General features: G+C 43.7%; 4 protein-coding genes across 5 annotated transcripts; 2 read left to right on the forward strand and 2 right to left on the reverse strand.

Moving 5' to 3' along the window:
- The first annotated feature begins 304 nt into the window (after positions 1 to 304).
- Positions 305 to 11,369, forward strand: wasf3b (WASP family member 3b). Of its 2 annotated transcripts, none has more exons than XM_034150781.1 (9): positions 305 to 396; positions 4,875 to 5,031; positions 7,019 to 7,153; positions 7,670 to 7,823; positions 8,437 to 8,554; positions 8,779 to 8,960; positions 9,362 to 9,649; positions 9,882 to 10,195; positions 10,656 to 11,369. In XM_034150781.1, the coding sequence occupies exons 2-9, from the start codon at positions 4,899 to 4,901 to the stop codon at positions 10,811 to 10,813; spliced, it is 1,482 nt and encodes a 493-aa protein (XP_034006672.1). In that variant the 5' UTR covers positions 305 to 396; positions 4,875 to 4,898; the 3' UTR covers positions 10,814 to 11,369. The 2 variants fall into 2 exon arrangements, with proteins under 2 accessions (XP_034006672.1, XP_034006678.1); XM_034150787.1 differs by having other exon boundaries at positions 9,882 to 10,186; positions 10,656 to 10,865.
- An 85-nt stretch (positions 11,370 to 11,454) lies between these two features.
- Positions 11,455 to 17,170, reverse strand: gpr12 (G protein-coupled receptor 12). The gene is made up of 2 exons (XM_034150792.1): positions 17,021 to 17,170; positions 11,455 to 16,125 (listed from the first exon to the last, which is right to left on the reverse strand). The coding sequence occupies exon 2, from the start codon at positions 16,111 to 16,113 to the stop codon at positions 15,088 to 15,090; it is 1,026 nt and encodes a 341-aa protein (XP_034006683.1). The 5' UTR covers positions 16,114 to 16,125; positions 17,021 to 17,170; the 3' UTR covers positions 11,455 to 15,087.
- A 948-nt stretch (positions 17,171 to 18,118) lies between these two features.
- On the reverse strand, positions 18,119 to 23,199 carry usp12a (ubiquitin specific peptidase 12a). Its single transcript, XM_034147893.1, has 9 exons — positions 23,033 to 23,199; positions 21,801 to 21,881; positions 21,494 to 21,707; positions 21,168 to 21,403; positions 20,835 to 20,911; positions 20,550 to 20,633; positions 20,247 to 20,444; positions 19,045 to 19,123; positions 18,119 to 18,961 (listed from the first exon to the last, which is right to left on the reverse strand). The coding sequence occupies exons 1-9, from the start codon at positions 23,078 to 23,080 to the stop codon at positions 18,860 to 18,862; spliced, it is 1,119 nt and encodes a 372-aa protein (XP_034003784.1). The 5' UTR covers positions 23,081 to 23,199; the 3' UTR covers positions 18,119 to 18,859.
- A 1,062-nt stretch (positions 23,200 to 24,261) lies between these two features.
- Positions 24,262 to 27,001, forward strand: rpl21 (ribosomal protein L21). The gene is made up of 6 exons (XM_034147904.1): positions 24,262 to 24,452; positions 25,186 to 25,264; positions 25,405 to 25,466; positions 25,699 to 25,811; positions 26,448 to 26,598; positions 26,878 to 27,001. The coding sequence occupies exons 2-6, from the start codon at positions 25,198 to 25,200 to the stop codon at positions 26,965 to 26,967; spliced, it is 483 nt and encodes a 160-aa protein (XP_034003795.1). The 5' UTR covers positions 24,262 to 24,452; positions 25,186 to 25,197; the 3' UTR covers positions 26,968 to 27,001.
- The last annotated feature ends 230 nt before the right edge of the window (positions 27,002 to 27,231 follow it).

The following is a 27,231-nucleotide window of genomic DNA, read 5'->3' on the forward strand; positions in this document are numbered from 1 at the left end:
GTCTGCAAAATCCCCACAGGCTCAAGAAGATTTTAATATTTTTGACAAGGAATGGGACCTATCTTGTAGCGTAAAAAAAAACCTAGTTAATCTCTTCAGCAACGCCCAACCGTAGCCCCGCCCCTTCCATTCGCAACACCGCTTCCGAGCTGGGGAGTCTCCCTGTCACTCATTCGGTTTACGCGAGACCATTGGTTAATTCAAACGTCAATCATGTGTTAAATCCCCAGTTCGGCGATGTGATTGGTGCATGTGGGGCGGTGGGCGTGTCCTCGTCCTCAAAGGATTGTTTCCCCGGAGTGGCCAGACGGCTGGGGGACACAGGATGGAAGAGCTAATAGGAGTATCTAACGGGACATGCGGACGGGCTGATTTCTTCTAATATTTCAAGTGCTGGTGAGGGTCTAATTGTACTTTTTACATCCTCTAATGACAGCTTTTATGTTAATAGTGACATTTTTGTGGCAATGTCTGCTGAGTGTAGTCTAATTGGTCCATAATAACTCGACCACTGGACGAGCTAACCGAGTGGTCAGTTAATACGGACCCCCGGTGAAGGATAATAAGCCGACTCTGGGTGACCAAAACCCGCCTTAAATATTCAATATTCTCCCCGTTGCTGGTTCACTTTAGTGCCTTTTTTGACTCCATAATAGATATTGGGTTGTGATGTATCTCTGCAGAAAACGGCGGGTTGAAATTATGATTAAAACTGGCAGAAATTCCCGAGAACCGAGGGCGGAGGAGCAGATGTGGGTCAGTCCATCAGTAACGGGAAGCGGCGGTGCGGAACACTGATTGATCGCGGTTGCCATTAGTTCACGCATGTGTGTGTGTGTGTGCGCGCGTGCATGTTTGTGTGTGTGAATCAGCATGTGGAGAGGACAGAAAGGGAGTGTGTGTGTACTGTGTATGTGTGTGTGAATTAGTCATTTTAAAACATAAAAAAGACTACAGTGTAATAACTTCACAATGACATTCATGTGGTGATAATTAGAGAATATTCTGATTGTTATAATGAAATCCTACTTTATAGTCACAGCAAAAATATCATTAAAATCTTTCTGCAACTATTGAATATCAATTAATAGATTTTCCACGTTTTAGATTAGTAGATTATGGATTTATCAAATGGCAAAATGTATATAAAAAACGTAAAACATAAAACTCAATGTGGGAAGTACTTATAGCATCAGCTTGAAATATATTAAATTGATGATGTCATGAGGAAAAACAGCAACTGTCAAGCATGTACTGTTTTAAATATCTGCTTATTGCATGTTTTAATACATTATATCCTCTTCTACAAAAATAATCAGCTATTTAGCCCATTGTATCTCCATTAGGATTATAACCGATTTGGGGTCGTGTTTGCATTAGGCAGGTATTTGGGTAAATTAATCCTGCAGATTTACTCAACAGATAATAGGATTGGGAGATCTGTTTGATGGAATTGAATATTTTCAGATATCAACAGAAAATATGGCAAATGTACGTAAAAGCACATAGTTGGTGTTCAAAATGTATGTGTTAGTAAATGATAGAAAGACAAGATTATATAATTTAACGACGAGCTAAAAGTCAACCTTTCAAATGTTATTTTGCTGCTAACTGAAGGCTAAAGTTATTGCTAAACTGCCGAAAGGATTCAGTGGATAATATTACCCAGAGTGCCTCAGTGTTTCACTACCCCCGAGTAGTATTGGGACGAGGTGAGGTTCCTGGACTGGCGCAGTGTCACGGCAGAATAATTTTTTTTGACGTCATATTTAGGGCAGTGTGACCTGACGTAATCCAGCCTGCATTATTCATCACATCAGAGCCTGCACACAAGAAGCTGTACCCGGCTCATGCATTCATAATGACTTCCCTTTCAGATGTTAATGGCTTTCTCACATCTGTAGTAAAGGCCTGGCAGAGAGGAAGACCCTGAACCTGCATGTCACCCCTCTGAGGATTTACTGTAGTTTACATGCTGCTGATGTGACCTTTTAAAGGCTACCTGGTGTGTTTGTGTACATGTTTGCGTGCCTAAATTGGAATGTATGAATTAACCATCCAAACACATGAGTGAGAATGTGCTAATACTCTCTGGTGTCTCTGGATTATATTCGGGCTTTACTCTCCCCTCTCTTTCTCCCCCGTGTGAGTGGAGGAGCGTTCATTGCAAGAGGACTGGGGGCCTTAAAGAAGGTCGAAGACGAGGAGGAGGAGGAAGAGGAGGGGGGAGGATGCATGGGAGAGCTATTGCTGTTGCCGTGTGAACGAAGCTCTATTGTCCCGGGAACCTTTCACAGTGGCTTCCCCGAGGTCCCTGTTCATACCCCTCCCCCACCCCGTACACCCTTTCTCCCTCACAAACACAAACACACACTTTTTTCTCCAACACAGCTTTTTCTCACGCACTGTCTCACACACTTTTATCCCACTCGGTGACCCTCTACTTTCCCCTCATTTCTCACAAGCAGACCAGTCCTTCCTCCCCCCTTCTTCTTCTTCCTGCCCCCCCCCCCCCCCCCTTCAGTTGCTCATTATTTCGCCTCATTGATGTGATTGTCATGCCAGCCAGACAGTAAAAGCAAAAACATGCAATCTTCTCATTTGCATCCCCTCCCTCTTATATGAAGTAGCACACTGTTTCTAAATGCTGAATTAAGATGCCTGTAAGCCAAGCCTCATTGATGCATTCAGGGTCCTTTATGGCTGTGCATGATGGTGTAATTTAACCCTTTGTTTTCTCTTATTAGCGAGGGGCCGTTGGGGTTTGTAGGGGGTCGCTAGCTTAGATAACGGGGCCAGATGAGGACGCGGCTGGTGGGAATTTGCGTTGGCGAACAGAAGTGTGTTTTCTCGTGCTGAGACACTGATAGCACTGCTACTTGCTTCGTCTGTCGTCTGTGTTAGTGTACTGATGATGTAACCAGTGTTGGAACAAGTACTCAGAGTCTTTACTTGAGTAAAAGCACTAACACCACACTGTAAAAACACTTCATTTCAACTAAAAGTACTGCATTAAGTAACTGCTGAAACAAATATATTCAAATATTTTAAATCAAAAGCAGCAAATCTTCACATTTAATAAGAAGCTGGAACTGACAAAACATTTATTTTCCAATAATCTTTTCTATTAACACCCTTTTAGTTACTTAAATATCATGTAGGATGGCTTAATCTATACCAAATTGTCATCATAATCATGTATTTTCCTAAGTATTGTGTGTCAAAATCTGAACATATAGAGTGACTACTAAATACATCTGTAAAATAAATACTCTACTAGTATAAGTAGCTCACTCTTTGGACTCTTGTTAGCCACTAAGAAGGTATATATTTTTTTTATTGTGTTATAAAACGTACTTCTCGTCTACTTTCTGTGATCATAAATGAATATCTGCAGGGTCCAACAAACATGGTTGTATTTCTAGTACCTGCCGTCTATTATTAGCTGTCTGTCACACTGCCAGAGCCCCCGTGTCTCTCCAACCTGCTTTTCTTGGAGTGAATTTTCATCTTTCTTTTGCACCAGAAAGAAAGTATGGAACTGCAATCAGCATCAGTGCATCGAAAAACGTTTTGAGCGTGTTTCCATCTGCTGCTCGCTGCATTGTTCAGACAGGAAGCAGAGACAGGGAGGAAACAGGAGAGCCGGGTCGAGGCGCACAAACAGGAAGCAGGAAAGAGGCTCAGATAAGATGGCTGCTCTGATGCACCTTGGGGATTATCCTGCTCTGGGGAATAGTTTGTAGTCTTTTTGAACTACACAGAGTTTAAGAAGCAAAGTTCAGAGTGGGGGTAAACATGTTTTCACAGATAGGAAACGGCTCGGCGTTCCAGTTTTTGGGAGCGTGTCCATGATCTGTGTGTGTGTCAGGGTTCCAGCTGGGCGTCTGACAGGCCGGCCGCGGATAAGCTGGCATCTTCCTCTCCCTAATGCTTTAATCTCTGCTGGTCGCCACGAGTCCTCTGGCTCTGGGACCCTGCTGGTCATCACTCTCTGTTCCCCTCACACCCGCTCACCCCATGTTTGTACGTACTTTATACACAGGAAGAAGCCATAAGCACTATAAGCTCACAATGCTTTCCGTTATGACAACAGCAGCAACGCAAAGAAATGAATATATAGAGAGGATATGGACGTAAACCGGGAGTTCATATTTATTGCAGGGTTATTATTTTTGACTTCATACGGGCATTCACGCAAGGGCAACTAGAGTTCGGTGTTGCAGACAAATCAAGAGTTGTTACTCAGTATTCATTTTGATTATTGTGTATGACCAATCAGCTAATAGCTGCTGCTTATTTCTTTTTTAAACAGGCAAATCATTTGAGAGAATTTGACATGTTAACTGTGTTTAGGCCTTTAAAAGCAAGACAAGAGTTTGATAAAAAGAAAAAGAAAATGTCTTCAATTGAAGATGATAAATTGATGACATTCTTGTCTATTTTTATTCATTTATTTAACTGTTTTGCAAATGAATTGTATTCTCTTTACATGGGAAATTTGAGTTTTGTTGGATCATACTAACCATTTCAATATATCATACTGTTTTTCTTCCTATTCCTATTATTTTCTGACATTTTAAAGAACAAACAATTCAGTCGTTAATTTAGAAAATAATCTGTAAATTAGTCCAGCCTTAATTTGATAATGAAAATCACCAACATCTAGCCTCTTATCACAACTCTGTGTTACATTGATATATGTCCCCCTCACTCTGGCAGATGTGTACAGTGTGTGTCCACAGAGTGGGGGACGGCTGTCATGCTCATGAACATCAGATGCAGTCGGCCGGCATCTGGCACGCTGGTCTCCTCCATTCATCCTCTGTAAGCAGTGTGTAAAACAGTGTGTGTGTGTGTGTGTGTGTCTGCAGTGTGTGACGGTGTGAGGCCTCGCCATGCCGCTGGTGAAGAGGAACATCGTGCCCCGCCACCTCTGCAGAGGGGAGCTCCCGGTGGGCATCGACAGTGAGCTGGAGTGTGTGATGAACAACACACTCTCCTCCATCATCCGTCAGCTCAGCAGCCTCAGTAAGACCCACACACACACACACACACGCACACACACAAATAAACCACTTTTCGTGTAAACATTTACAGCATCCTCTCGGCTACGATCCCGCTAACTTGTGTGTAGCCTCTTTGTGGGCCGGACGGGATCACATGGCTTCATCGCTAATCCCGAAGCTGTGATTGATTTGGGCGTTGTCATGGTTACGTGGCCCCAGGGTCACTGGGCCATCAGCAGACTTTTAAGTGCGCTGGCACTGGGAGCATCAAGGGAGGAAATGTAATCCTTTTAGATAGCTCTGCAAAACTTATCCAGACAGCTGGGTGTGTGTGTGCGTGAGTGTGAGTATGTGTGCGTGTGTGTGTGTGTGTGCGTGTGTGTGTGTGTGTACGACCGGATGGGTTTTATATTGATTGTTATGCTCACTGTAAATGCATCCGATAGAGTTATTACAGCACCAAGGGCATCCATCTCCTCACCCATCTTCCGTTTCCATGCCCTTGTTTCATAACCCATCAACAGTGTGTTATGTGTTGTTGTTTGACATGCACCCTCCCCCACTCACCCTCACGTTTCCCCTCTCTTATGCTAACTGTGTTTATTCTGAATCTCAACAAGTCTTCATCTTGCTGTTGACCCCGTGTGTTTTGTCCTAGTTTTGCCATTCTCTGTCTCTTATTGTCCTTAAGTTCCTGCATTGGGAGAGGGCTTTTCAACAGCAGCTGTGGGGGCTATATTTAAATGTGTGCATACACCGTGCATGTGTGTGTGCACATGTATGTGAGTAAGTGGACCATAAGGATCCTCACAGAGGTCAGAGTTGACCGGGCGCAGCATGCCGGATCTGTGGTTCTTCCTTCCTCCAAAATATTTGTCCTGCAGCACATCCTGTCAGCAGGAGGGACACACATAGCCCTTAGCGTGTGGTTGCTTTACCACTGCGTCGTGCAATTAATGGTATTAAATAAAATACCTTTTTCTAGGCATTTTTCAAATCCCAGTCTCAATTGCAGTATTGCCCCAGCTTAGCAATCTTTTATTAAAAATCCTTTCACACTAATGAGTCCCTGGGCTAACGCCACCAGTGCTTAAAGTTTATAGTGCCATAAATCCTGGGCTAATAGTCTTACAACTTTTATTATGGTTGACTTCCGCCCTTGACCATGACTTAACTCCATTTCAAAGCAGGGTCGTCCCTACGTTTCAGGGTTATTACCCAAAACACATGCATAAAAACACAACTGTGAACTTTGGTTTGAACCGAAGCCACATCCAATCAAATGTAAAACAGTGCTGTCTGAAGATGTACACCTGGAGCCATGGGTTAACAGAATATGGTTGTGGTTGAGCTTCACGTTTTCTTAGATGTACCGATATTCTGGTTTGAGTCACTGAACACCAACACTAGAAAAATGGGAATATGAGCCTTGTGCTTGAAACGATATTCCATAAATCCTGGGCCAACAACCTTTAATACGGTTTACTTCCGACCTTACTTAACTCCATTTCAGAGCAGGGTCGTCCTTACTTCTCAGTGTTATTACCCAAAACACATTAAGTATGAATATTTGTAAGAACTAAAGCAACATCCAATCAATTCGAAAAGCAATGTTATCCTTTCTGGAGATGTTAACCTAGACGGCTTTACAGATATAGATATTGTTAGAAAAGTGGGAATATGAGCCTTGCAGATGATGATGTAGGCTGACATTGTTTTATATTTCCCATGCTAACATCTCTACAGACGGCTCAGGGCTTTTATCTCGCCCCCTGAGGTAATGTAGCAGTATTTCTGTGGGCAGTGCAGATTAATTTATTGATGAGCGATGTTGCTAAATGGAGCCTGATGAGATGCCGTTTCCTGTCAGACTCCAGCCTGGCGTTGTGTCACGTTACCGTCGTATCGATCAGATTCAGTCTCTGAGGGGAAGTGCTGGGCTTTCAGATACAAGTCTGCCTCTTTCTCCTCAAATTTCCCGTCTTTACAGTTTTGATCTTCATTTCCAGGTAAACATGCAGAGGATATATTTGGCGAGCTTTTCAGCGAGGCCAACCTTTTCTACCTGCGAGCCAACTCTCTGCAGGACCGCGTCGACCGGCTGGCCGTCAAGGTCACGCAGCTGGACTCCACCGTGGAGGAAGGTGAGAGAGCGAGACACAGGAAGTGATTACTCATCGTCCAACTTTAAACATTGTTCTCAGTATGACTACTAGTGCTTTTATAGAATATCAAACTACACAACAGTGACTGGGTGACCTTGATGAGCAAGCAGCCAACAGCTATTGTTTATTTCTACTTAAAACAGTCGAATCATTTGAGAACAATTGATATTCAAACTGTATTCAAGACTTTAAGAGCAAGAAAAAGGTCCATTCAAACTATAGGTGAAGATTATTTTATGACTTTTTCATATTTTCATTTAATATGTAACTTTTTAAGGAAAAAAGTATCTGGTTCTGGCTTTTGCAAATGTGAAAATGTGCTGCTTTTAAAGAGAACATTTCATATTTCTAAGTCTTTCTGTGAAATTCTTCCTATTTTCTGGAATTTTACAGCAAAAACTATTGAAGTTTTTGAGAAAATAATCGACAAATTGAGTGATAATTTAGTTGCAGTCATAATTTAAGCCTCATTTCAACTGTTTTTTATGTCCTCAGTTTCCCTACAAGACATCAACATGAGGAAAGCCTTCAAGAGCTCCACCACTCAGGACCAGCAGGTGGTGTCCAAGAGCAGCGTGCCCAATCCGGTCAAAGAGATTTACAATATGAGCGACAAGCCCCCGCCCCTCAGCATCCTCTCCGTTTACAGGTTTGTGATGATGCACACACATTCTCCAAACACCGTGACAATTGAACTACATTGTGTGTGAAATTAGATGATAAAAGCTAGCCAATTAACTAGAAATCAGTCCAGAGGAAGTTGATGGAGTCTTGGAATGGCTCAGTTTTTGAGTTATGTTACTATCTATTTAAATAGTGGCAATATAAACAAATGTACCCGTGTAAATCGTCACATATAGCTTTTTTAAAACCATGCGTTCTACTTAGCCAGTGTTACTTAAAGTCATGCTGTGTTCTTGATTGGATTGTATCTCCTTGTGTCTGACCCACATTCCCGGTGAAGCAGCAGATTTGGTGCTATTTCCTGCTGCAGCTTTTATCCAGTACTTTGGGTGCTTTACATATTTAGCCTGGCGTGCTCCAGTGGGAGTCCAACTCCTAACCCTGACTACATACCACATTTGTCTTGTCTCTCTGCCTTTCACCCTGTCATTTCTAGTTATGCAGGTTCATCCGCCTGCTCTACTTTTACAATATTCATACCTCAACATGTCAAACACTGTCATTCTGTCTTTCATTCCTACATGTTTCTACAAAGACATAAGAGCCGCTGTATGAATTCTTGCTGTGTGTTTCTGTAGGGATGACCAAAAGGAAGCACTCAAGTTCTACACCGATCCATCCTACTTCTTCAACCTGTGGAAGGAGAAGATGCTGCAGGACACCGAGGATAAGAGGAAAGAGAAGAGGAAGCAGAAGGTACACATCTCTCCTAGAGGAACTAACAGATCATACTATAGTTAAATATAACATCTCACAGATAGTAGTTGCCTGGTTGTCTCCAACTGGGGCTATTCTGTCCAATCTCATGTCCATTTCCCTACCAAATTAGTGTCCAAATATCAAATATCAAGTTGGTTATTCTTAGTGGAAGTAACAACAAACTGAAAAAGACTCATTGCTCTCTTCCTCCCTTCCTTTAGGGGCAGAAGCAGGACGTTGATGGGACGTTACAGCGGGAGGTGAAGAAGGTCCGGAAGGCGAGGAACCGTCGGCAGGAGTGGAACATGATGGCTCTGGACAAAGAGCTGAGGCCGGACCACCGACACACCATTCACCGAGACCGAGGGGCCTCCTCTGAGGGCTCCATGTCTCCTGAGAACAGGTAAGATCTGCTCAAAGCATGTAGGTCAGCCTTTTGCAGAGACTCTAGGAATCAGCCTAACACAATAACATATTGAAGCTGGCCAAGAACATCATCTCTGACCCATACATGTACTGAACAGGGAATAGGAATAGAATAGAATCCTTTATTGTCATTATACAGGTACAATAAAATTGTCCCTGAGTAATAATAATAATACATTTGATTTAGGGCGCCTTTCATGACACCCAAGGACACCGTACAATTTGTTAAATATCCTAAGAGGCAACAGAACATGATAAAAACACAAACATACATCATTGAGAAGACAATTAAAGTGGACACAAATGATAGTCTGGTGGTCTTTGTCCTGATGCTGCATTTTAATGTCTTCTCTCTTCCCGCCCTCCTCTTTCCATCAGGGGTCTCGGTGCAGATCAGCTCCACTACCCCAACATGATGAACCACGCGGGCCACGCCCACACCTACTCCGGCCCCCCGCCCAGCGTCCTGGCCGCTCAGATGGCTGCGGGCCACCCCCCCCGAGGAGGAGGAGGGGAACATGACATGAGAGGCAGGGCCATGATGGCGGCTTATCAGGGGGGGACACTGGGTCGTACCCATCACCACCACCACCAGAACCCTCTGCCTCCTCCCCCCTCTGAGGCCATGAACGGAGGCTCCATGTCCCTCCCACCGATGGACTACAGGTACACACCAGAGCCAATGGGAGCGAAGAGGCTGTTATTGTTGATTAACTATGATGGTGTAAGCTCGATGTTGATATGTCTTTACTCAGAATGTGCCCACAACTTATTTTATGAATGAACTCTGAGCAAGTGCTGCCACCTAGTGGGTCCTTCTGTCCTTGATAGCAAACACAACTACAGACATCTTTAAAAACTCTCCACTAAACTCTCTTTTATTCCCTCTCTCTTGCAGTATGGAGGGCTATGCCAACACCGGCCCCCCTCCCCCACCCCCCGCCCCTCTCATCCCCTCCTCCCTCACAGCCTTCGCCTCCCCTCCCGGAGGTCCCATGCCCATGATGGGTGCCGGTGGCTTCTCTCCTCCTCCCCCTCCTCTAGGTGGATTCCAGGTGGTCCCTCCCCCCCCTGGTCCTCCTCCTCTCCCCCAGTTAGCTGGCTCCTCCCACTTCTCCTCCCACAAGAAGTCCTCCTCTGCTCCCGCTGAGAGCGAAGCGGTCACCGACGCCCGCAGCGACCTGCTCGCCGCTATACGTATGGGTAAGAGAAGTGAGTGTGAGCGAGTGTGTTTGTGTTTTACCATCAGTTTAAACCCCTGTAAGCCACAATGTTTGAGGTAAATACTAAGTTAAAATAATGCATAGATGTGTCATGTCAAGGCCTTTTTATTTGATCAACATTGTTATCCCGCATGTTATTGAAAAACGTCTTGTATTTATACTCTAGTATAAAACTGACCTAGGGAACAGCTTTGAAATGCAGCGTTCATACTTTACCTAAAACCTATCACTTAGCTATATCTAGATTATCAATTACTTTACAACAAATGCACAGTTACACAACTTGATATTCAAACAAAATAGCATTGTTGATACTCAACTTCGTAAAAAAAAAAGCAGAAATAATCCTGTGATGAAGTTAAAAACACCTTAATTGAGCCACTTTTGACATGTCCACATTGTATTGTAAGCGTGCCCAGTTTAAAACACATCCCATAATCTCCCCGCAGGCATCCAGCTGAAGAAGGTGCAGGAGCAGCAGGAGCAGCAGGCCAAGAGGGAGCCGGTCGGGAACGACGTGGCCACCATCCTGTCGCGCCGCATCGCTGTGGAGTACTCCGACTCCGAGGACGACTCCGAGTTGGAGGAGAACGATTGGTCGGATTAACATACACACACACACACCAATGGGATAACCACTAATAACACACACACACACACACACACTCACATGAAAGAATGCCCACTGTACCACACTCACGGGTTATCACACACTGAACACACACACAATCACATGCTGTAGGTTGATATAAGCTGAATGGTCCAAAACTGGAAACTGTAGGGGTGTATTCTCCACTGTAAAGACACTAATAACATACCGTAATACTCTTTGAAACATTAACATGTAGTCTGTATTTCAAAGCTTTGTGAATACACCCCAGTGGATGTTTCTCTACCTGTTATAACACTATATAGACACCCTGTGAAGGTGCTTATTATTACATGTATAGTCGGAGCTTGAGGGTGTTAGAAGATTAGCAGCTTTTCCTCTCGAGATAACCAATGTACTTACTGTCTTTTTAAAAATGTTTTTACTGAAACACTTGCTGTAGAATCACCTGGCAAGTTATTAGCATTAACTGGAAGTAAAGAGGAAGGGGATATGTAATTAGTCTTATTGAATATAATCATGATTGAGCAATCGATCACTGCTGTGTGGGGGGGGGGGGGGGGGGGGGAGGGAGGATCTGGGGGGCGTGTGCATATGCTAGTGCGAGCTCTGTAACCTTTGACCCGGAGAAAAATAAAAAAAGATGACTGACGGATCATGACGGCTCGGCTGCCATGTTTATTTTTCTGTTTCTCGTAATGCCTGGCTTTAAGACATCAGTTTCCATGGTAACAGTACAGCTAAGACGGGTGTTGCCAGGGATACGGGCGAGGATGAACAAACGACACGAGGAATTTTTATGCACAGCACTTATTTGGGTTTTTTTAATACAAAAAGTGAACTCTAACCAAAAGCAATAATAAAAAGTACAACTATAACACTTTTAAAAATACACACCACGTTCACACACGTTTTTTTCTTCTCACTTTTTGTTAACAATATCTCAGTTTTGAAGTTAGTGCATGTTGATTATCGTGTTTCATTTTGCAGAATTTGTTGTGCCATTTTCATCCAAAAAAATAAAGTGCATTTCACATTGATAACTAGTACGCATACATCTAGACAAGATGCTGTTACCTCAACCCCCCCCCCCCCCCCCACCCCCACCCCCAAACACACACATTCACAGGCCCTTTAATGTATTTAGCTCTAGATTGGTAACCATTTCATTTAACAACAAGTCATTGGCTACACATTTTCTCAAAAACCACAGTGTATTATTACACTGTGAAGCAATTAGATGAACAGGTGTGTGTATACAGAAGTATTACATCCAACATCTGCTATTCTTGGATACAAAGCCCTTGTTCACACCTGCTCAATCATCATGAACAATACTGTCTGCTGCACAAGAAGGAAAAACATTCACCAATCAGAGAATATCTTCCTCAAACATCCCCGTCTGTGTAGCCAATTAAAAACCTTGAATCCAGCCTTTACAAACTGGTGCATATTGAAGCCGAACAGAAGAGTTTCTACATCAACAGCGGAGAAAATTCATTAAAAAAAAAAAAAAAAAAGGGTGCAACCACTTGGGTAGCACCATGCACGGTGGAATTAAGCCCCGCCTCCTCCTCAGCATGCCGTATTTACAGAAACAAAGGAGTGAAGAGGAGGGGGGGGAATCAAATAAACAATTCATTACTACATTCAGAAAAGAGGCTTTACAGCGCCGTTACATCGTACAGAATCTGAAAGAATCCAAGCCAGACTTAAGTGGAAAAAAATATAACTTTTCAATGAATATAACAAAATATAGAATTTTCTCCAAAAGGTAAAAGAATTGTGATGGTTTGTGACGCCTGACCTGGTGGTGCTCATCGAAAATAAAGCAACCGTATTCAGTCTGACACCAAGTCCACGTTCCAATGCTCAGATATGCCATTCCTCTCCTATACTTGAGGCCAAAAGATGAGAATGTTGAGCTCTTCAAATGCCTCTTCGCAAAGGAATGAAAGAAGAAGCATTATCTTTGTATCTGGAAGCGACCATTTTAGCTCATAGAATCATTCAGAGGTCACTTCTTAGAGGACGCCTCAATCAGATTGATTAAAAGTAGAGTATAAGTGATTTAGAGACAGGAAACTCAGCAGGACTAGGACATTCAGAGTCCCTTTCACCTTGGCTTGAAGTGCCGGAGCGTCCTAGTCCTATCCCCCTTCCAAAAAAAGCTCTGCAAACACGTAACGAGGCCACTTCTCTCAGGATTGACAGGAAGACTTGGCAGCATTTTCCTCAAAGGGTCAACAGGAAGTCATATACCTCCGTAAACCCCCCCGCACAAGGAGACAGAATATGGTCTGCTGAGCTGCTGGAACAGACACACATGCACACACCCATGCAACTCATACAGTATGCACGACACACCATCACACACCGACACTTGAGGTTACAGGACAGTTCGTATGCTCACAGAAAAGCAGAGGCAACAAAACGATATATCTCATCCCGGCGCGATTAAAAAAAAGCCAGATTTTGGCTCGAGGAAAAATCATGTCAGAGGATTGAGGCAGTGACAAATGAGTCGTTTGATCTCGCCCCGGAGTGATTATACCACCACCTTTTTGAAGAGGCATCACTGAAGCATCATTCGGAGCCCATTCACTGCACAGCCCTACCTGAGCAGCCATTATGGTGCTTCACATTGAAGAAGAAGTCATGGAGCGACGTGATGTTATTGCTGTCTGAGTATTGCTTCAAATCTACAAAAAATAATAACTACCTTGGCTAGTTATTGCTGACAAGATATGAAGAGATGAAGGTGTTGGCATGTTTGTCGGGTTTGCAAACTCATTTTCAAGACCCAATAAAGAATGACTCAGAGCAGCTGGTAGGTGTTGTGATCTTTGCTTCACACTTAGCAGGACTCTAATGATGACTGTTCTCGCACCATACAGCAGAAATATCTCGAGAAATCCACATTTTCAAAACTCTTATGACCATCTAGTGATGATTGTAGCTCATTCAATGGTATACATGTGAGGTACATTGTGTACATAAGCACAATTAGGAGTTATTAGTGTCATGATGACATCTGGGTACACTGACACATGGCTGGCATGTGACCTCAGGAGGAATACAAGGGCATGTTTGCTTGTTACATGCTAATTACACAGCATGCACATCAGATATGTGGTTTGTGTTGAGCTCTTAAGGAGCCACACATATCAAATAAAAGAAACATTTCCACACCAAAATCACCATTTTGCTAATTTGGCTCCAGGTTTGTAGTCATGTGATCATGTTAATTTAATATCTATCGGGATAACACATTCGACATGTGTGTTATCCTATTCAAAATGACCTTTAAATTCACATTTTTGTTCACTTTTCTCAATTGTATAATAAAAAAAGTATATAACATTCTCCAGACAATCAAAAAGTCTTAAGCATCTCCATTTAAAAGGTGAAAAAGGGGATTGAAGGTTACATAATCCAATAGGCTTATACTCGGTTAGCTGCCTCCGTTAATTAGTAAAAAAGAATGGAGGAAGGGTTAATGGTCAGATCTCCTGTGGCTTTGTCTGATGGACTAAAACACATTCATGCACAATCCGGAGAGAACAGAAGACTGTGGAGAAGAGAGGAGGGGAAGCGGCTTTGTTTTTTCCTCGGCGTCTGTGGAGGACGCGGGGCGCGGAAGGATCACAGAGTGCCGGATTTATTTTTAGCTCTCGGCGGCTCTTTAGCTTTCAACGCACGTCCAGAGTGCAGCAGCAGAGAGACGGGATCCAGACGGCCTTTATGTGGAAATGCCTGCGTGAGAATACTCTCTTCCCTTACCTCTCCCCTGCGCACTTAATAAATCCACCGTGCGTTTTTACGCACAGTGGAGCAGACTAACAATCCCTCCTCTATTTAAGGAAAACAAGCAACCAAAGCTCCAGTGCTGGTCGCTATATGCACTTTTGATATAAGGCTGCTGCCTGTAAAACATGTGATGCTCTCAGCACTCTCTGCAGAACAGAGGAAGGGCGTGGTTGGAAAGGGGGGGGGGGGCGGGATGCTGCCCGCTCAGTGGCCGTCTGTACTGGGGAAGACAGTGAGACACCTTGCCCTATATGGTGAGTGCAACAAAGAATAATCCATCCAGGTGGGCTGTGGATAACTAACAAAACTGCCAGGAACATCTCCACCCAGAGATGAAGCCAGGCCCTCTGCTGCCTCCCCCCGGCCTCCCCCCCACTGCTGCTGCCTTTGACACCAGACACATCCAGCGAGGAGCAGAGCTGACTCAGGGCGCCGCTCTCTTCCCACCAGGGTCTGTGGGGTCAGACGGCACTGGGGGTCCGAGCACGCTGGGCCACGCTGGCAGGCACACAGCCACAGCACACCAGCCACAGCGCCTTCTGGATCTCCTGGTTCCTGAAGGCGTAGATGACCGGGTTGATGACGGAGTTGTAGGTGGCAGGCACCAGCGTGGCGTAGGTGTACAGTGGGGGGTAGGTGTAGTCGGCAATAAGAGAGTAGACAGTGAAAGGCATCCAGCAGGCGGCGAAGGTACCCAGGATGATGGCCAGAGTGGAGACGCCCTTCCTCGTTGTGACGTAGTGAGGCGAGGCGGCCAGGAAGTGGTGCTGCAGGGCGATCTGGTGAGCGTGCCGCATCACTATCTTGCAAATCTGGACGTAGAGCTGCAGCATGAGGCCGAAGAGCAGCAGGAAGGAGACAGACAGCACGGCGATGTTGTTCTTGGTGAGGGGCCGCACCACGCTGCATGTGGCCTCCTCCTCCAGGCAGTTGACCCCTGTGACCGGCAGCAGGCCCAGACACAGGGAGAGCCCCCACAGCAGCACCAGCATGGTGTAGGTGAAGGCCGCGGTGCGCTCAGAGTTGTAGGTGAGGGCGTAGTACAGCGACAGGTAGCGGTCGATAGTGATGGCCAGCAGGCTGAAGACAGAGGCGGAGAAGGAGGCCACCACCAGGCCCACCGTCAGCAACTGGGCCGATTCAGATTGGAGCAAGTAGGCACAGGTGAAGTGGAGCACCAGGCCCAGGCCGGCCAGCAGGTCCGCCAGCGCCAGGCTGCCGATCAGCAGGAACATGGGGGCTCTGAGCGCCGGGTTCTGCCAGATCACCATCACCACCAGAGCATTCTCACAGGCGATCAGCGTCCCCGAGGTGCACAGCACGATGTCCCAGGGGTTCACCAGCAGGGGCAGCTGGCTGGGAGCCAGGGAATCTGCTGGAAACGTCCCCAGACTGGTGCTGTTGTCCATCAGTCCTCCGCCTCCACTGGCCCAGGCTGTGGGGTCAGGGGTCAGCCAGCTTGGGGTGACTGCTGGCTCTTCACTCATTGTGCCCCCTGTCTGAAATCGACACGAACAAACACACTATGATATCTGAGTGGAAAGCACAACCCCAACAGGGACAGGGAGCACCATACATAAGTAATAGTGTCTATTCATGGGTCATCTTTTTAGCTCTACTAATTCTGAAGGCATAACAGAGGGCACTTAACCCCCCCTGCCCCCCCCCCCCCCCCAAACCTGTGTACGCCACTGGGTCTGTGTTGGTTTTATGATACCACAGTTACTGATTTTTCATACTTAACCTTCAAAGGTTATATATGTGGTACAGGTCTATGCATGCCATTATGCAGAAGATATAACAAACCTTCATCCACACCAAAACTAGTGTCTCTATTTAAACAATAAAACCCAACAGAAATAGAATGTACATTTATATTATTCATAAGGTGCAGTTAAAAAAACTAATGTTACCATGTGTTGCACTGTACCAGATTATATGTTAAACTCATTCTCATCTGTAGTCCATTATCAATTTAAGGTGCAGACAGGTCGTGTATTTTCCTCTGGGAATTAAACACACCGCCTGTTTATTCTAACAGAGGCCGAGAGGCGACACCACAGGTGAATGGCATAATTGAAGAGCATAATTGAAAACCACAGCAGGCTTTGCAGCAGATTTCAGGCCACATTCCCATAAAATACATCCATAAACCTCAACCGGAACCGGTACGAATTCACGCCGCTGTGAGACACATATTATGCCGCTTTCCATAACAGAAGACACCGCACCCGTCTTGAAATAAAACCACCACAGCCATACATGCATCTCAAACTGGTGGCCATATGGTGCTGCTTTACCCTCTGTGCACCTTGCATGAGAGGAACACGTCAGCAGGAGGAAAAAACATGCATGTCGAGGATGCGCAATAATTCAATTCCTGCAGAAACCCACCTTGACTGTGAGACTTCCCGTCTAGATGGAAGAACGACAGCCCTGTGAGTCCATGTTATTGCGCGGGATGGTGGGACGGAGCCCGGGGACGGGGATGCTGCTCGGTGCCTCAGAGCGGGGAGGATGGAAGAAGAAGAAGGAGAAGAGCTCCGAGCATCGCCGTGTACTGCGGCTGTGCAGCGGCGGAAGGAAGGGATGAAGGAGGGGGTCGGTGATGGAGGAGGAGGAGTCCCACACCGGCGAGACCCCGAGACACCGGCTTAACCCCGGCGCAGAGCTCAAGGACAGGTGTGTGTCCATGGCTCTATATTCCACAGGATATATTTTTGTTTTATTAAAAAAATACTGTGCACAATTTTTTATGTATATAGCTCACTATGCTTATATATGCATTTATTATTATTTTTTTTTTTAATATAGGGCTTTTCAAGAAATTCAAAGACACTTTACAGATAAAAAAATTATAAAAACATTATTTAGCACTTAAAATATATGTTTTGTCCCTTTAGTAGATTGGTATATAATTAGAGAGTACTCTAATTTATTCGGTATATGTTATAGTGTGTAGAATAGATACTCTTCTGAATATACGTCTTTACTACTGATATGTAAGGTCCATCTCATCTTATGTGTATCACTTATTGTGCTTTCTCTTAATGTAGCAACACGTGTCTCAGCCAGTAAATCTAACACCAGCTCACCTGATTAATATGCACAATGCTGTTTTGATTTGATTCTTTCTGACTCATATTTCAGAGGCTGCAGCTCCTGCTATTCCTGTCCTCTCTGTGCTATTAACAGCCTCCCTGATGTGTCTCCCCCCTCCTCCCCCTCCCCGTCCTCCATCTTCTCCGCCTCATCCCTCCATCCTTGCGGCGCCGCCTCCTCTCCTGATGTTCGTGCATGTGACCGCAGTAAGCAGTATGACCGAGTATTAATCAGGCTGTTTTTTCCAAAGCACCTGCCATTTGTGTCTGAATGGATTAAAAATAGCTCCTGTTGCAGTGGGATGCCAGGTATCACCACTGAGAGGCGATGTAGAGCTCCTATGAGTCATCAGTGCACCTGTAGGCTGAGAAAGGAGAGCACACACCCTGCTTCAATCTTACTGGCTTTATTTATTTTTCTTTAAAACAGAAAATGATCGCTTTACAACAGGCCTTTTCAAGCAAACCCTCACATTAAACTCGCCAACACCTACAAAACGGTATCAAAAGTGCACCATAGTGTTAATACATATTTTCAAGGTCTAACAATTTCCAATAATATTATCTTCTTGTAATATTTATACAAATACCATTCTGTACACTGTAGAAATACACAACCCGGCACGCCCCATGAGTGGCACGCCCCATGAGTGGGACGCGCACGCCCCATGAGTGGGACGCTCACCCCCCCCACCCATCCTCCTTTACATGCATCATCAAAAGCCACTCAGTAAATCCCAGTGCAGAATAACAGGGGGGGGGGGGGGTGGGGTGCAGGCCGGTGTTACATCATATGAATTATTAAATACCCCACACCCAAGAAAAACCTAATACGCGTACGACCGACCGATATCTGTACAACCCTCATTCAACGTCTTTTTTTCAAAACAATCTTGACAGTTTTCATTCATTATCGTCTCGTTGAGCCGGCAGCAGCGTCCAATAAAAGGGGAAGGAAGGGGGGGGGTATGGGGGCAAGAAGCAAGGGGGAGACTTCCACTGTTTAGGTGCAGCGTGTAAAAGCAAGAGTATGAAACACAGCTGAGCAGGTGTGAGACCACGCGGGCGGCTGTGGTGCGTTTAGGGTCCGCTGCGAGCCATGAAGAGGGACTTCCTCTGGTTTCTGTGGCGGTTAGTCTCTGGACTGGTAGAAGAGGATGTAGCCTGACTCGGAGTTCTTGGAGATTTCAGAAGTGAGACCGTAGAATTCCTCTATGGCCTGGGCATCGATTTTCTACAACAGAATGACCACATACAGCAGGGTTAGAAACTGGAATGTACTTACAAATAAAACGTAAATACAAGGAACTCACTCACCTCCACAATATCGTCATCAAACAGCAACCAGAAGTCATGACTTTTCACAATGGCAATGTAGTGACCCCTGTTTGGACCACTGAAAAGGAATAGATCAGTGTATTAGAGTATGCTTTATCCTCTATGATGATATCACCCAGACTTTAAAAAAGGACCACCCACACAGGTGTTTCCACTCGTTTTGCCCAGCAGACTCCTGTGGGGGGTGTAAACGCTCTCACCTTCCCATTAGGTGGAAACACCTGCGTGGGTGTACCAGGCTTTTAGAGAAACACAAAAATGTGCAGCTGCAAACTAAAATATTTTAAAAAGCTGACAGTGAAAGATTACAATCTGTGTGAATACTGTGTGGTCTGACAGTATAATATAATAAAGCCTGTTTCAGGATACATACAGTAGTATTATGGTCTATTTTATACCGTGTCGTGCCCCAGGCCAAAAATGGCAAACATAATGAATTTAACTGAGTTGAAGAAGTATTCAATTTACTGTCCTTCAAGCCCTATCGGGCCTAATGATACTTTAAAGTATCTCTATTCAAACAGACGCATTAATCCAGAATCAGATGCATTAATCCAGAATCTGTAGGCAAAGTGGCAAAGTGTTAATAAAATCCACGTTTTCTTGGCTGATCACGTTTGGTTACAAATAGCTGAACAGCCCGTGTGGAGGGCAAATGAGGCATCGCATCTCATGTTGCTTATTGGATTGTAAACAATGACCAGCAAACAGAAAAGGCAGTCCAGAAATCACAGGAATATTCACTTTCCCCTTAGAGGCTAACGTCGATAGCCAAATGGATCTAAGTGTGCTGAAATCCCAGATGATATTTGGCCTAAAATCATGACATCAATTTCATGATACGTTTCCAAAATAACCCGCTGAGGGAGCTCAACTGGGAGTAAATCGCAGAGGGAGAAGACAGAGTAGGACTCCAGCCTTCATTTCTCAACTCTATGTAAGTTTAATATATTTTCTTTATTAAGGGGCTTGAGTCTTTTTCAGTATGCTGTGACAAGCAGAGACACACCTTGTACAAACAGTGCTTGTTCTCGTATAGATGTGATTTACTGTTTTTCTCGTGCCAATGGGTTTAAATGCATTTTATAAATAGAAAATGTATGCATTTGCCTGTCTCTACAGTTGCTGTGGAGACTGCTTTAAAAAGGTGTTGTATTCTGGCTGTGCGATCACCTACACACCTCCCACAATGCACCACAACGGCCACCAGGTCGTACAGCCTCTCGGGATTGGTGGCATCCCCGGAGGTGTTGAAGAGGCGGAGCTCCAGGGGGAAGACGACGCGATAGGACAGCTTGGTGTAGCGCTGCAGCTGCTCCATGTACTTAAAGCGCTTCAGGTGCAGAGCCAGGATCATCGGCAGCTTCTTCACACGCATCCTACGCCACACATATCACAGGGTAAGGCACGACATCAGAGTATCCAACCACACACAGAAATGCATTCATATACATTAAAAACATAGGAAAAATAAGTGTACTGACCGCTTGTGTGCCTCCTGCTTGCTTCGACATTCTTCACAGTAGTATTTGTACTCACTGCACAGTGTCTCTGTGTTACTGAAGCCTCTGAGGAGTCACAAAGAAAGAATACGTCACAATCTGAAGTCATACCAATAGTCCAAACCCAAAGAAAAACTGAAAAAAGAAACCGGAGCCACCAAATGCTTTTTGGATGAAAACAACTTTTTATCAACTTATTATAATAGTTGCCGACTCATTTTCAGCTGATCAACTATCCAGTTCTGCTCCTACATGCTGTTTATTTACCTGAGGCAGTGTGTGATAGAGGTATTCTGTTCTACATCCACAGAAAGGTCCAGAAAGTCCTCATCTTTGCTGCTTATCTGTAACAAAAAGAGGGTGTCAAAAACAAGCAACTTCCATTGAAAAAACGAACCAATAATGTATTAACCTTAAACATTGTTTTGCAGAAACTAAAAGCACAAACAGAGCATAGCTTATCTAGGGTTTGTTTGATAATCCCAGAAATCTGCAGCAGGAGTGTTTGAGTTAAACATGTTCAAACAAGACTCTGGTGACACAGATGTTTTGTGAAAGCCACTTACACTTTCCCAGGTAAACAGCAGTGAGGCGTCTTACCGTTTCACAGGTGAGACAGCGCGTCTCGTTGGTCAGAGTGCCTTGGAAGATCTCGTGGACCCAGGTTGGAGCGGGCGTGGCATTGCTGTTGTTGTTCTGGGAGTCCAATGTGCCGTTGGCAAGGCGGCCATTGGTCTTGTCCTGCTTCCTCTCCTCCTGCAGCAGATCTGCGATGGTGTTCAGCAGGTAGTTCAGGAACTCGTGGGCATCCTGCTGCATGTAGTTGTCAAACAACTCTGCGGATTAAAGTCCAAAGAGACATTAGGGAACAATTCAGCTTTTACACATGTTAAGTGGGTACTTCAGGGTCTTCTGCACCATCTTACCATTCTCTTTGCGAAGCCGTGTGATGAACTTCTTGGGTGGGATGACGCCCACTTTCCTCTTCTGGTTGGCGATGCTGTGGAACAGGTCGGCCAGGCAGGTGAGCAGGTTCTCTTTACGTCGAGGCTGACTGCGGTACGCTAAGATCTTCTCCCGAAACGGCCGGCAGAAGTAGAGAGCCTGCAGCACCGAGTTGCAGTAGCAGGTGTTTCCAAACTAAAAATCACAACATGCAAAGCAGTCAGATCACGTGTGACAAACATACAGGTAGCGATAAATGAATAAAAACACTTTGCATCATCTACTTACATTGACCAGGCCAAAGTAGTGCTCATTGACTGGAAACTGCTCAGATCCAATCTCTTTCTCCAGAGCAGAGGCATTGGCGCCCTAAAAATACACAGGGCAAACGTTTGTTATCGTAAAACAATATATATTTTAGGTTGAGCTACAAAATGACGACAAAACATACCAACGCACCCACTGGATCAGTAAGTAATTGACAAAGCAAATGGAAGCAACTTGGCCGTTTTAAGGTAGTTTGTTACAGGGATAGAAAATGAAACAAATCAGTGCTTTAAGCATTTTCACTTCCCCTTCAAATCTGCCATCTTAGCTAAAAACAGGCAAGTGCAACATTGAAGTGATGAACACATTAATGCACTAATAATGTTAATACTATAATTCAAAATATATGGTGCTTGAATGGGCTATTCTGCATAATAAGTACTTAGTATATTTTGATGCCGATTGTAACAGAGTATTCCTGGTAGTACTAGAAGTACACAATCTGAGTACACCTCTTCTGCACTCTTCCAAAAAAAGGTTTTAAATGCAAAACTCCAGCTGAAATAACAGAATGACATCTGTCAAAATAAAATAGATGTAGATGTTTATTGACTTTAGCAGAGGACCCGGGGTTTGTTTGTGTAAACGCATTCCCCCTCAATGATTTATGAAGGGTTAACAGAGTCTGTGGACAGCAACAAACTGCAGAGTGGACATGGAGCTGCGCAGATAAACCATGTCGTCATAGCCTGCGTACATAATATCTGGTAGTAAAGGCCAACATGTACATTTTGCCTATTTTCCCACTGTTTTGCTCCACAAACTGCAGATTAATCGCCTTCCGGTGTGAAGTGAATAATTATCCAGCTGTTTTCCAGTTGTTGGCAGGATGTAAGATTGGTGTAGCTTTATCGCTTCACGTTAGCCACTTAGCTTCTGTGAACCTCAGCTGCAGCAGGTGCAATGTCACTGCTCTCAAAGAGGCTGTGATACATATTAAACCAAACAAGTCGTCAAGGTATGAGTTTAATAACAGTAAAGAGTCCCAATCTGACGTCCCTGATATAAGCTAATATAGATCAGAGCCGAGAATGGCTGCTCGCTTTTTGCTATGAAATCTGCTTGGCTAGCACCGAATTATCTGCTCTTATTTATAATCACACACGGTAAAAACGCCCATAAGAGTCCAAACATTGTTTCCGTATCATTCCGTAGACTTGATAATATCAGTGTAAAGGCTGTAGTGAACTCACCATGGTACAAAAAGAGGCAAATTTGGAGACTGTCATTAGGATTTCCATTCGGCTAGCGCCATCTTCAACCACCGCCGCGCGCTGACAAGACTAGGCTGGCTCCCCTCGTGCCCCCAGGAAGTGCGCTGGCCGTTGAAGCAGATTTGTGTAAATGACCGTAGTGGCCAAACGGTGGTACTACAGCCGCCGTGACGTCATTTTGGCCCCAATATATACTTTTCTCCCTTGACTTACATTGGTAAAGATCTTTATATATACAGTCTATGGTAAAGATACGTCTGTAATCAACGTATACTGTTTTTTTAGATAAATAAACTACCCAGCACGAACACTTTTATAGCCCTTGTTTAAATCAGTAGGGTCTCAGACATAGACTGTATATATAAAGGTCTCAACGTTCTAAAATGCGCTGAAAACTTGTATTTTTTTACTTTATTTAATGATCTACCTTTACATTTAAAGAAGTGTTTTATCCTATGTTTTAATGTTTCCAGTATTTCATTATCTGAATTGGTTAAACTTCTCAATTGAATTAATGAATGTATTAAATCGTTATTTTAAGCACTGAGTGTTGAGTTTCCAGAAGCCTCCAGAGGATAAAGATGTTTTTAACTAAAAGGTCATTTAAAAAGTAATTTAAGACAAAATACTTCCCTGCAATCTCCATTCATTTGACTGAGCTGAGGTTTAAGGAAAACTCTAGTGCGCATGCGCTGTAACAAAAGGGCCCCGGATGATCCGGGTACTTTCTGAACCTACAGTCGCTCCATTTGGGGCTTCATGAATAGTAGCACTATTAAAAACATTATGAATAAAAAGGCAATCAAAACTAATTCTGTACTCAACAAATAGTTAGTCTGAAATATGAAACTTTTATTAAATATATTTTCTGTATTACTTTATATACATAGTCCCAGTTCTCTTTACACATCCAGAGCATGCACTGCTAGTTGTTTTCCGCCTCTGCTTCTTCAGGATAATTAAGTAGATTAGCTTTATTATGGACTACAAATGTCTTTTCTTACCTTCTGAGTAAAGCTCAGTGGAATATGGCATATTAAAAATCGTTAAAATAATGGCTAAAGTTACTATCATCAAGAGAAAATAAAGGATAGCCTTCTTGAAGTTTCGCGCATGCGCATCATGTGGCTTTGAATGGTGTTTGCACCAACGTACAAAGTATACTGAAAATCACAAAAATGTTATGGATCAGAACGGATTTAGGACCAATCATCGACAGGAAATTGAATTTAAGTTATTATTGTAATTTGTGAAAGGCTGACTGTTGTTCCCTTCGTTAACGTCACATTATATTTGTTCAGGCGTTAGTGTAGCCTGCCTTGACAGTATTTCACAAGGCGGAGTTTGGGGTCTTTCAGTCTCTCTTTTCGCCATACCCGCCATCTTGTAGAGACCGGGGGTAAGATCCTCTCCGTGTTAATTGTTATTTTCTACTTTATTTTCACATCATTCCTACACAGTTACATCCATATATGCGTGTTAGCTCTTCTCTTAAATATCAGTGGAGTAACAGTGCGTCGAAAAGCGTAACATTTGTGATATTTAGCGTTGAATGTGAGCAGCACGAGCAGCGTGGCTCTCCATGCGGGCCTGGCAGACAGAGAAACGATAGCAGAAACAGTGTTTTCCACTACAACCTTGTTATCTCCGCTGTTAAATAACTTAAAGCGGATTTCTTTGGCGTGCTTTACACTGCAGATAACGTTACAGTGCTGCCTAGTTGCTAATGCTGCCTCTACTTGGACATGTAGTCTGTTGCTAGCCTTAACATTAGCATATCTTCTCAAACCCAGTCGTTACAATTAGCAGCAGTGCCAAATTGTGATGGATCAAAACACTTATATGTGCATGCTTTAAGATTATAATGCACCACTTTTGATTTAATTCACTTCTGGGTTAGATGTCAAACTACTAACAAACGTATTTCTATTCTGTGTGCCAGCTGACTTAAGACTTGAGTGTGACTTGTCATTACAGTAGTTTCTAATGTGCCACATTGAGATTCAAATATAGTAGATGATATGATGGATAGACGTTCCCTCTTTCTATTTGTTAATAGATGTATAATAGGTTTACATTGCAGGTAAATGTTAAGGCTCTATAATGACTAACTGATGTCCATTTTCTCTCAGTAATCAGGCATCATGACGAACACCAGAGGAAAGAGGAGGGGGACGAGGTACATGTTCAGCAGACAGTTCCGCAAACATGGTGAGTACTTGTTAAATCAGAAGCTTTACCATGCTTTGGGTTCATTTCTATTTGATTTATATGTGATGTAGGACAACATTGGGCTTTTATAACAATTCTTTACATATTCAAAACATTAATTGCATGAATTTACTTCACAGGCCCAATTCCTCTGTCCACTTACATGCGCATCTACAAGAAAGGCGATATTGTTGATATCAAGGTAAGATTCAGCATATGAGTTCACAAGTATCTTTTGTTTTTGGTGATCAGTAAGTTAAACAGAATTTGAGTAAGCAAACATGCATTCATGGTTTAACATGATGCGTAGTTATTGTGGGCCACACTACATTTTAATATTCCTAGTATTCTTATGTGAAGATCCTCGTCGATATTTCAAGTCAAAAATAGACTTGTTGCTTATTGTTAAAATGTTATGTTTTTAATGTTTTCAGGGCACAGGTACCATCCAGAAAGGAATGCCCCATAAGTGCTACCATGGCAAGACAGGCCGTGTGTACAACGTGACCCAACATGCTGTCGGCATCATTGTCAACAAGCAGGTCAAGTAAGTAGGAAGCGGCATTTTTATTTTGGATATACCTAAGCGTGTACACTAATGTGACTTTGAGCACACCAAAGGACTTAAGTGTACATAGTTTGTGTTTTGTTGATCTGTTCTCAGTTGTGAATCCAAGTAACAATGTTGGCATCATGACCCTCACAGGGGATTATATGCCTTTTATGTTTCTCTGGTCTCAAGCCACATTGACGGATCAGTCTTTCACAGATCGCTCATTAGTGAATTGTTTGGAAGCATTTTCTTAACCATACTTCTTGCAAAAAGGTTGAGGTTAGATATTGACCGTGAGTACTTAGGATAGATCATCAGGCAGCAGGTTTACCACTTGTACACCTTCATCCTTCAGAACGTAATGGCTTCAATCTAATTGTGCTGTACATATTTAGATTCCTTATCTCAAACTTAAGAGGGATGTGACCCCCATTTTCACTTTGCCACCTGGATTGTTCATGTCCTTCAGTGGTCATTCAGATGGGGAAAAGTATTTTCATCCTTAAGCACCCCATCCAAACTCCTGTTTGACCTGGGTCTGTGTCGAGGAGACAGAAGAGAGGAATGCATTAATTGAAACATGTCGATTCGTTTTTTGTGTTTTGATAAGAACTCATTTGTATTTTACAGGGGAAGGATCCTGGCCAAGAGGATCAACGTGCGTATTGAGCATGTGAAGCACTCAAAGAGCAGGGACAGTTTCCTGAAGCGCGTCCAAGCCAACGAGGCCAGGAAGATGGAGGCCAAGCAGAATGGCAGCTGGATCGAGCTGAAGAGACAGGTAAGACATTAAGCCCAATTCAGTGACCTCTATATTTCCCATGAAAGTGTCTTTAAAAAAAAAAACTTTTTAAGAAGGCAGTGATTCAGTTGCAGTGATTTACTATCAACTGTAGTCCAGTTACTTATTTTTACTACTATTACATTTCTGGAATTTTGAATGGGAAAGACAGAAATTGACTATTTGCAACAATTGTTGTTCATTTGTTGTCATATTTAATGCATTCTTAGTCTTTATCATTATAAGTACATAATCTGAAATGCCCTCTTGTCTCCACAGCCACAGGCTCCCCGTGAGGCTAAGTTCATCAGCACCAAGAAGAACGTGCCCCAGCTGCTGGAGCCCATCCCCTATGAGTTCATGGCATAAAGTGCTGACGAAAATAAAAACATTTGTACACTCACTGGTGGTCAAGTTGTCATCTGTTCACATTTGTATTTCTTTTTTAAAGTGTCATGATGTGCCGTCACTCAGTGATGATCCTCCTCCTTTGATTACTCAATGAAATCAAACGCTCTTTTACATTTCACCGGCGATCTGAGTGACCAGCACACGTGGCACAAGCATTTTACATCCTCACATTCAGTTCTCTAGTCGCACTATAGGCTCACCGATCATGAGCACCAACTAAAG

This window comes from Trematomus bernacchii, unplaced genomic scaffold (assembly GCF_902827165.1).
Source record: "Trematomus bernacchii unplaced genomic scaffold, fTreBer1.1, whole genome shotgun sequence".
In the NCBI taxonomy this organism is placed as follows: Eukaryota; Metazoa; Chordata; class Actinopteri; order Perciformes; family Nototheniidae; genus Trematomus; species Trematomus bernacchii.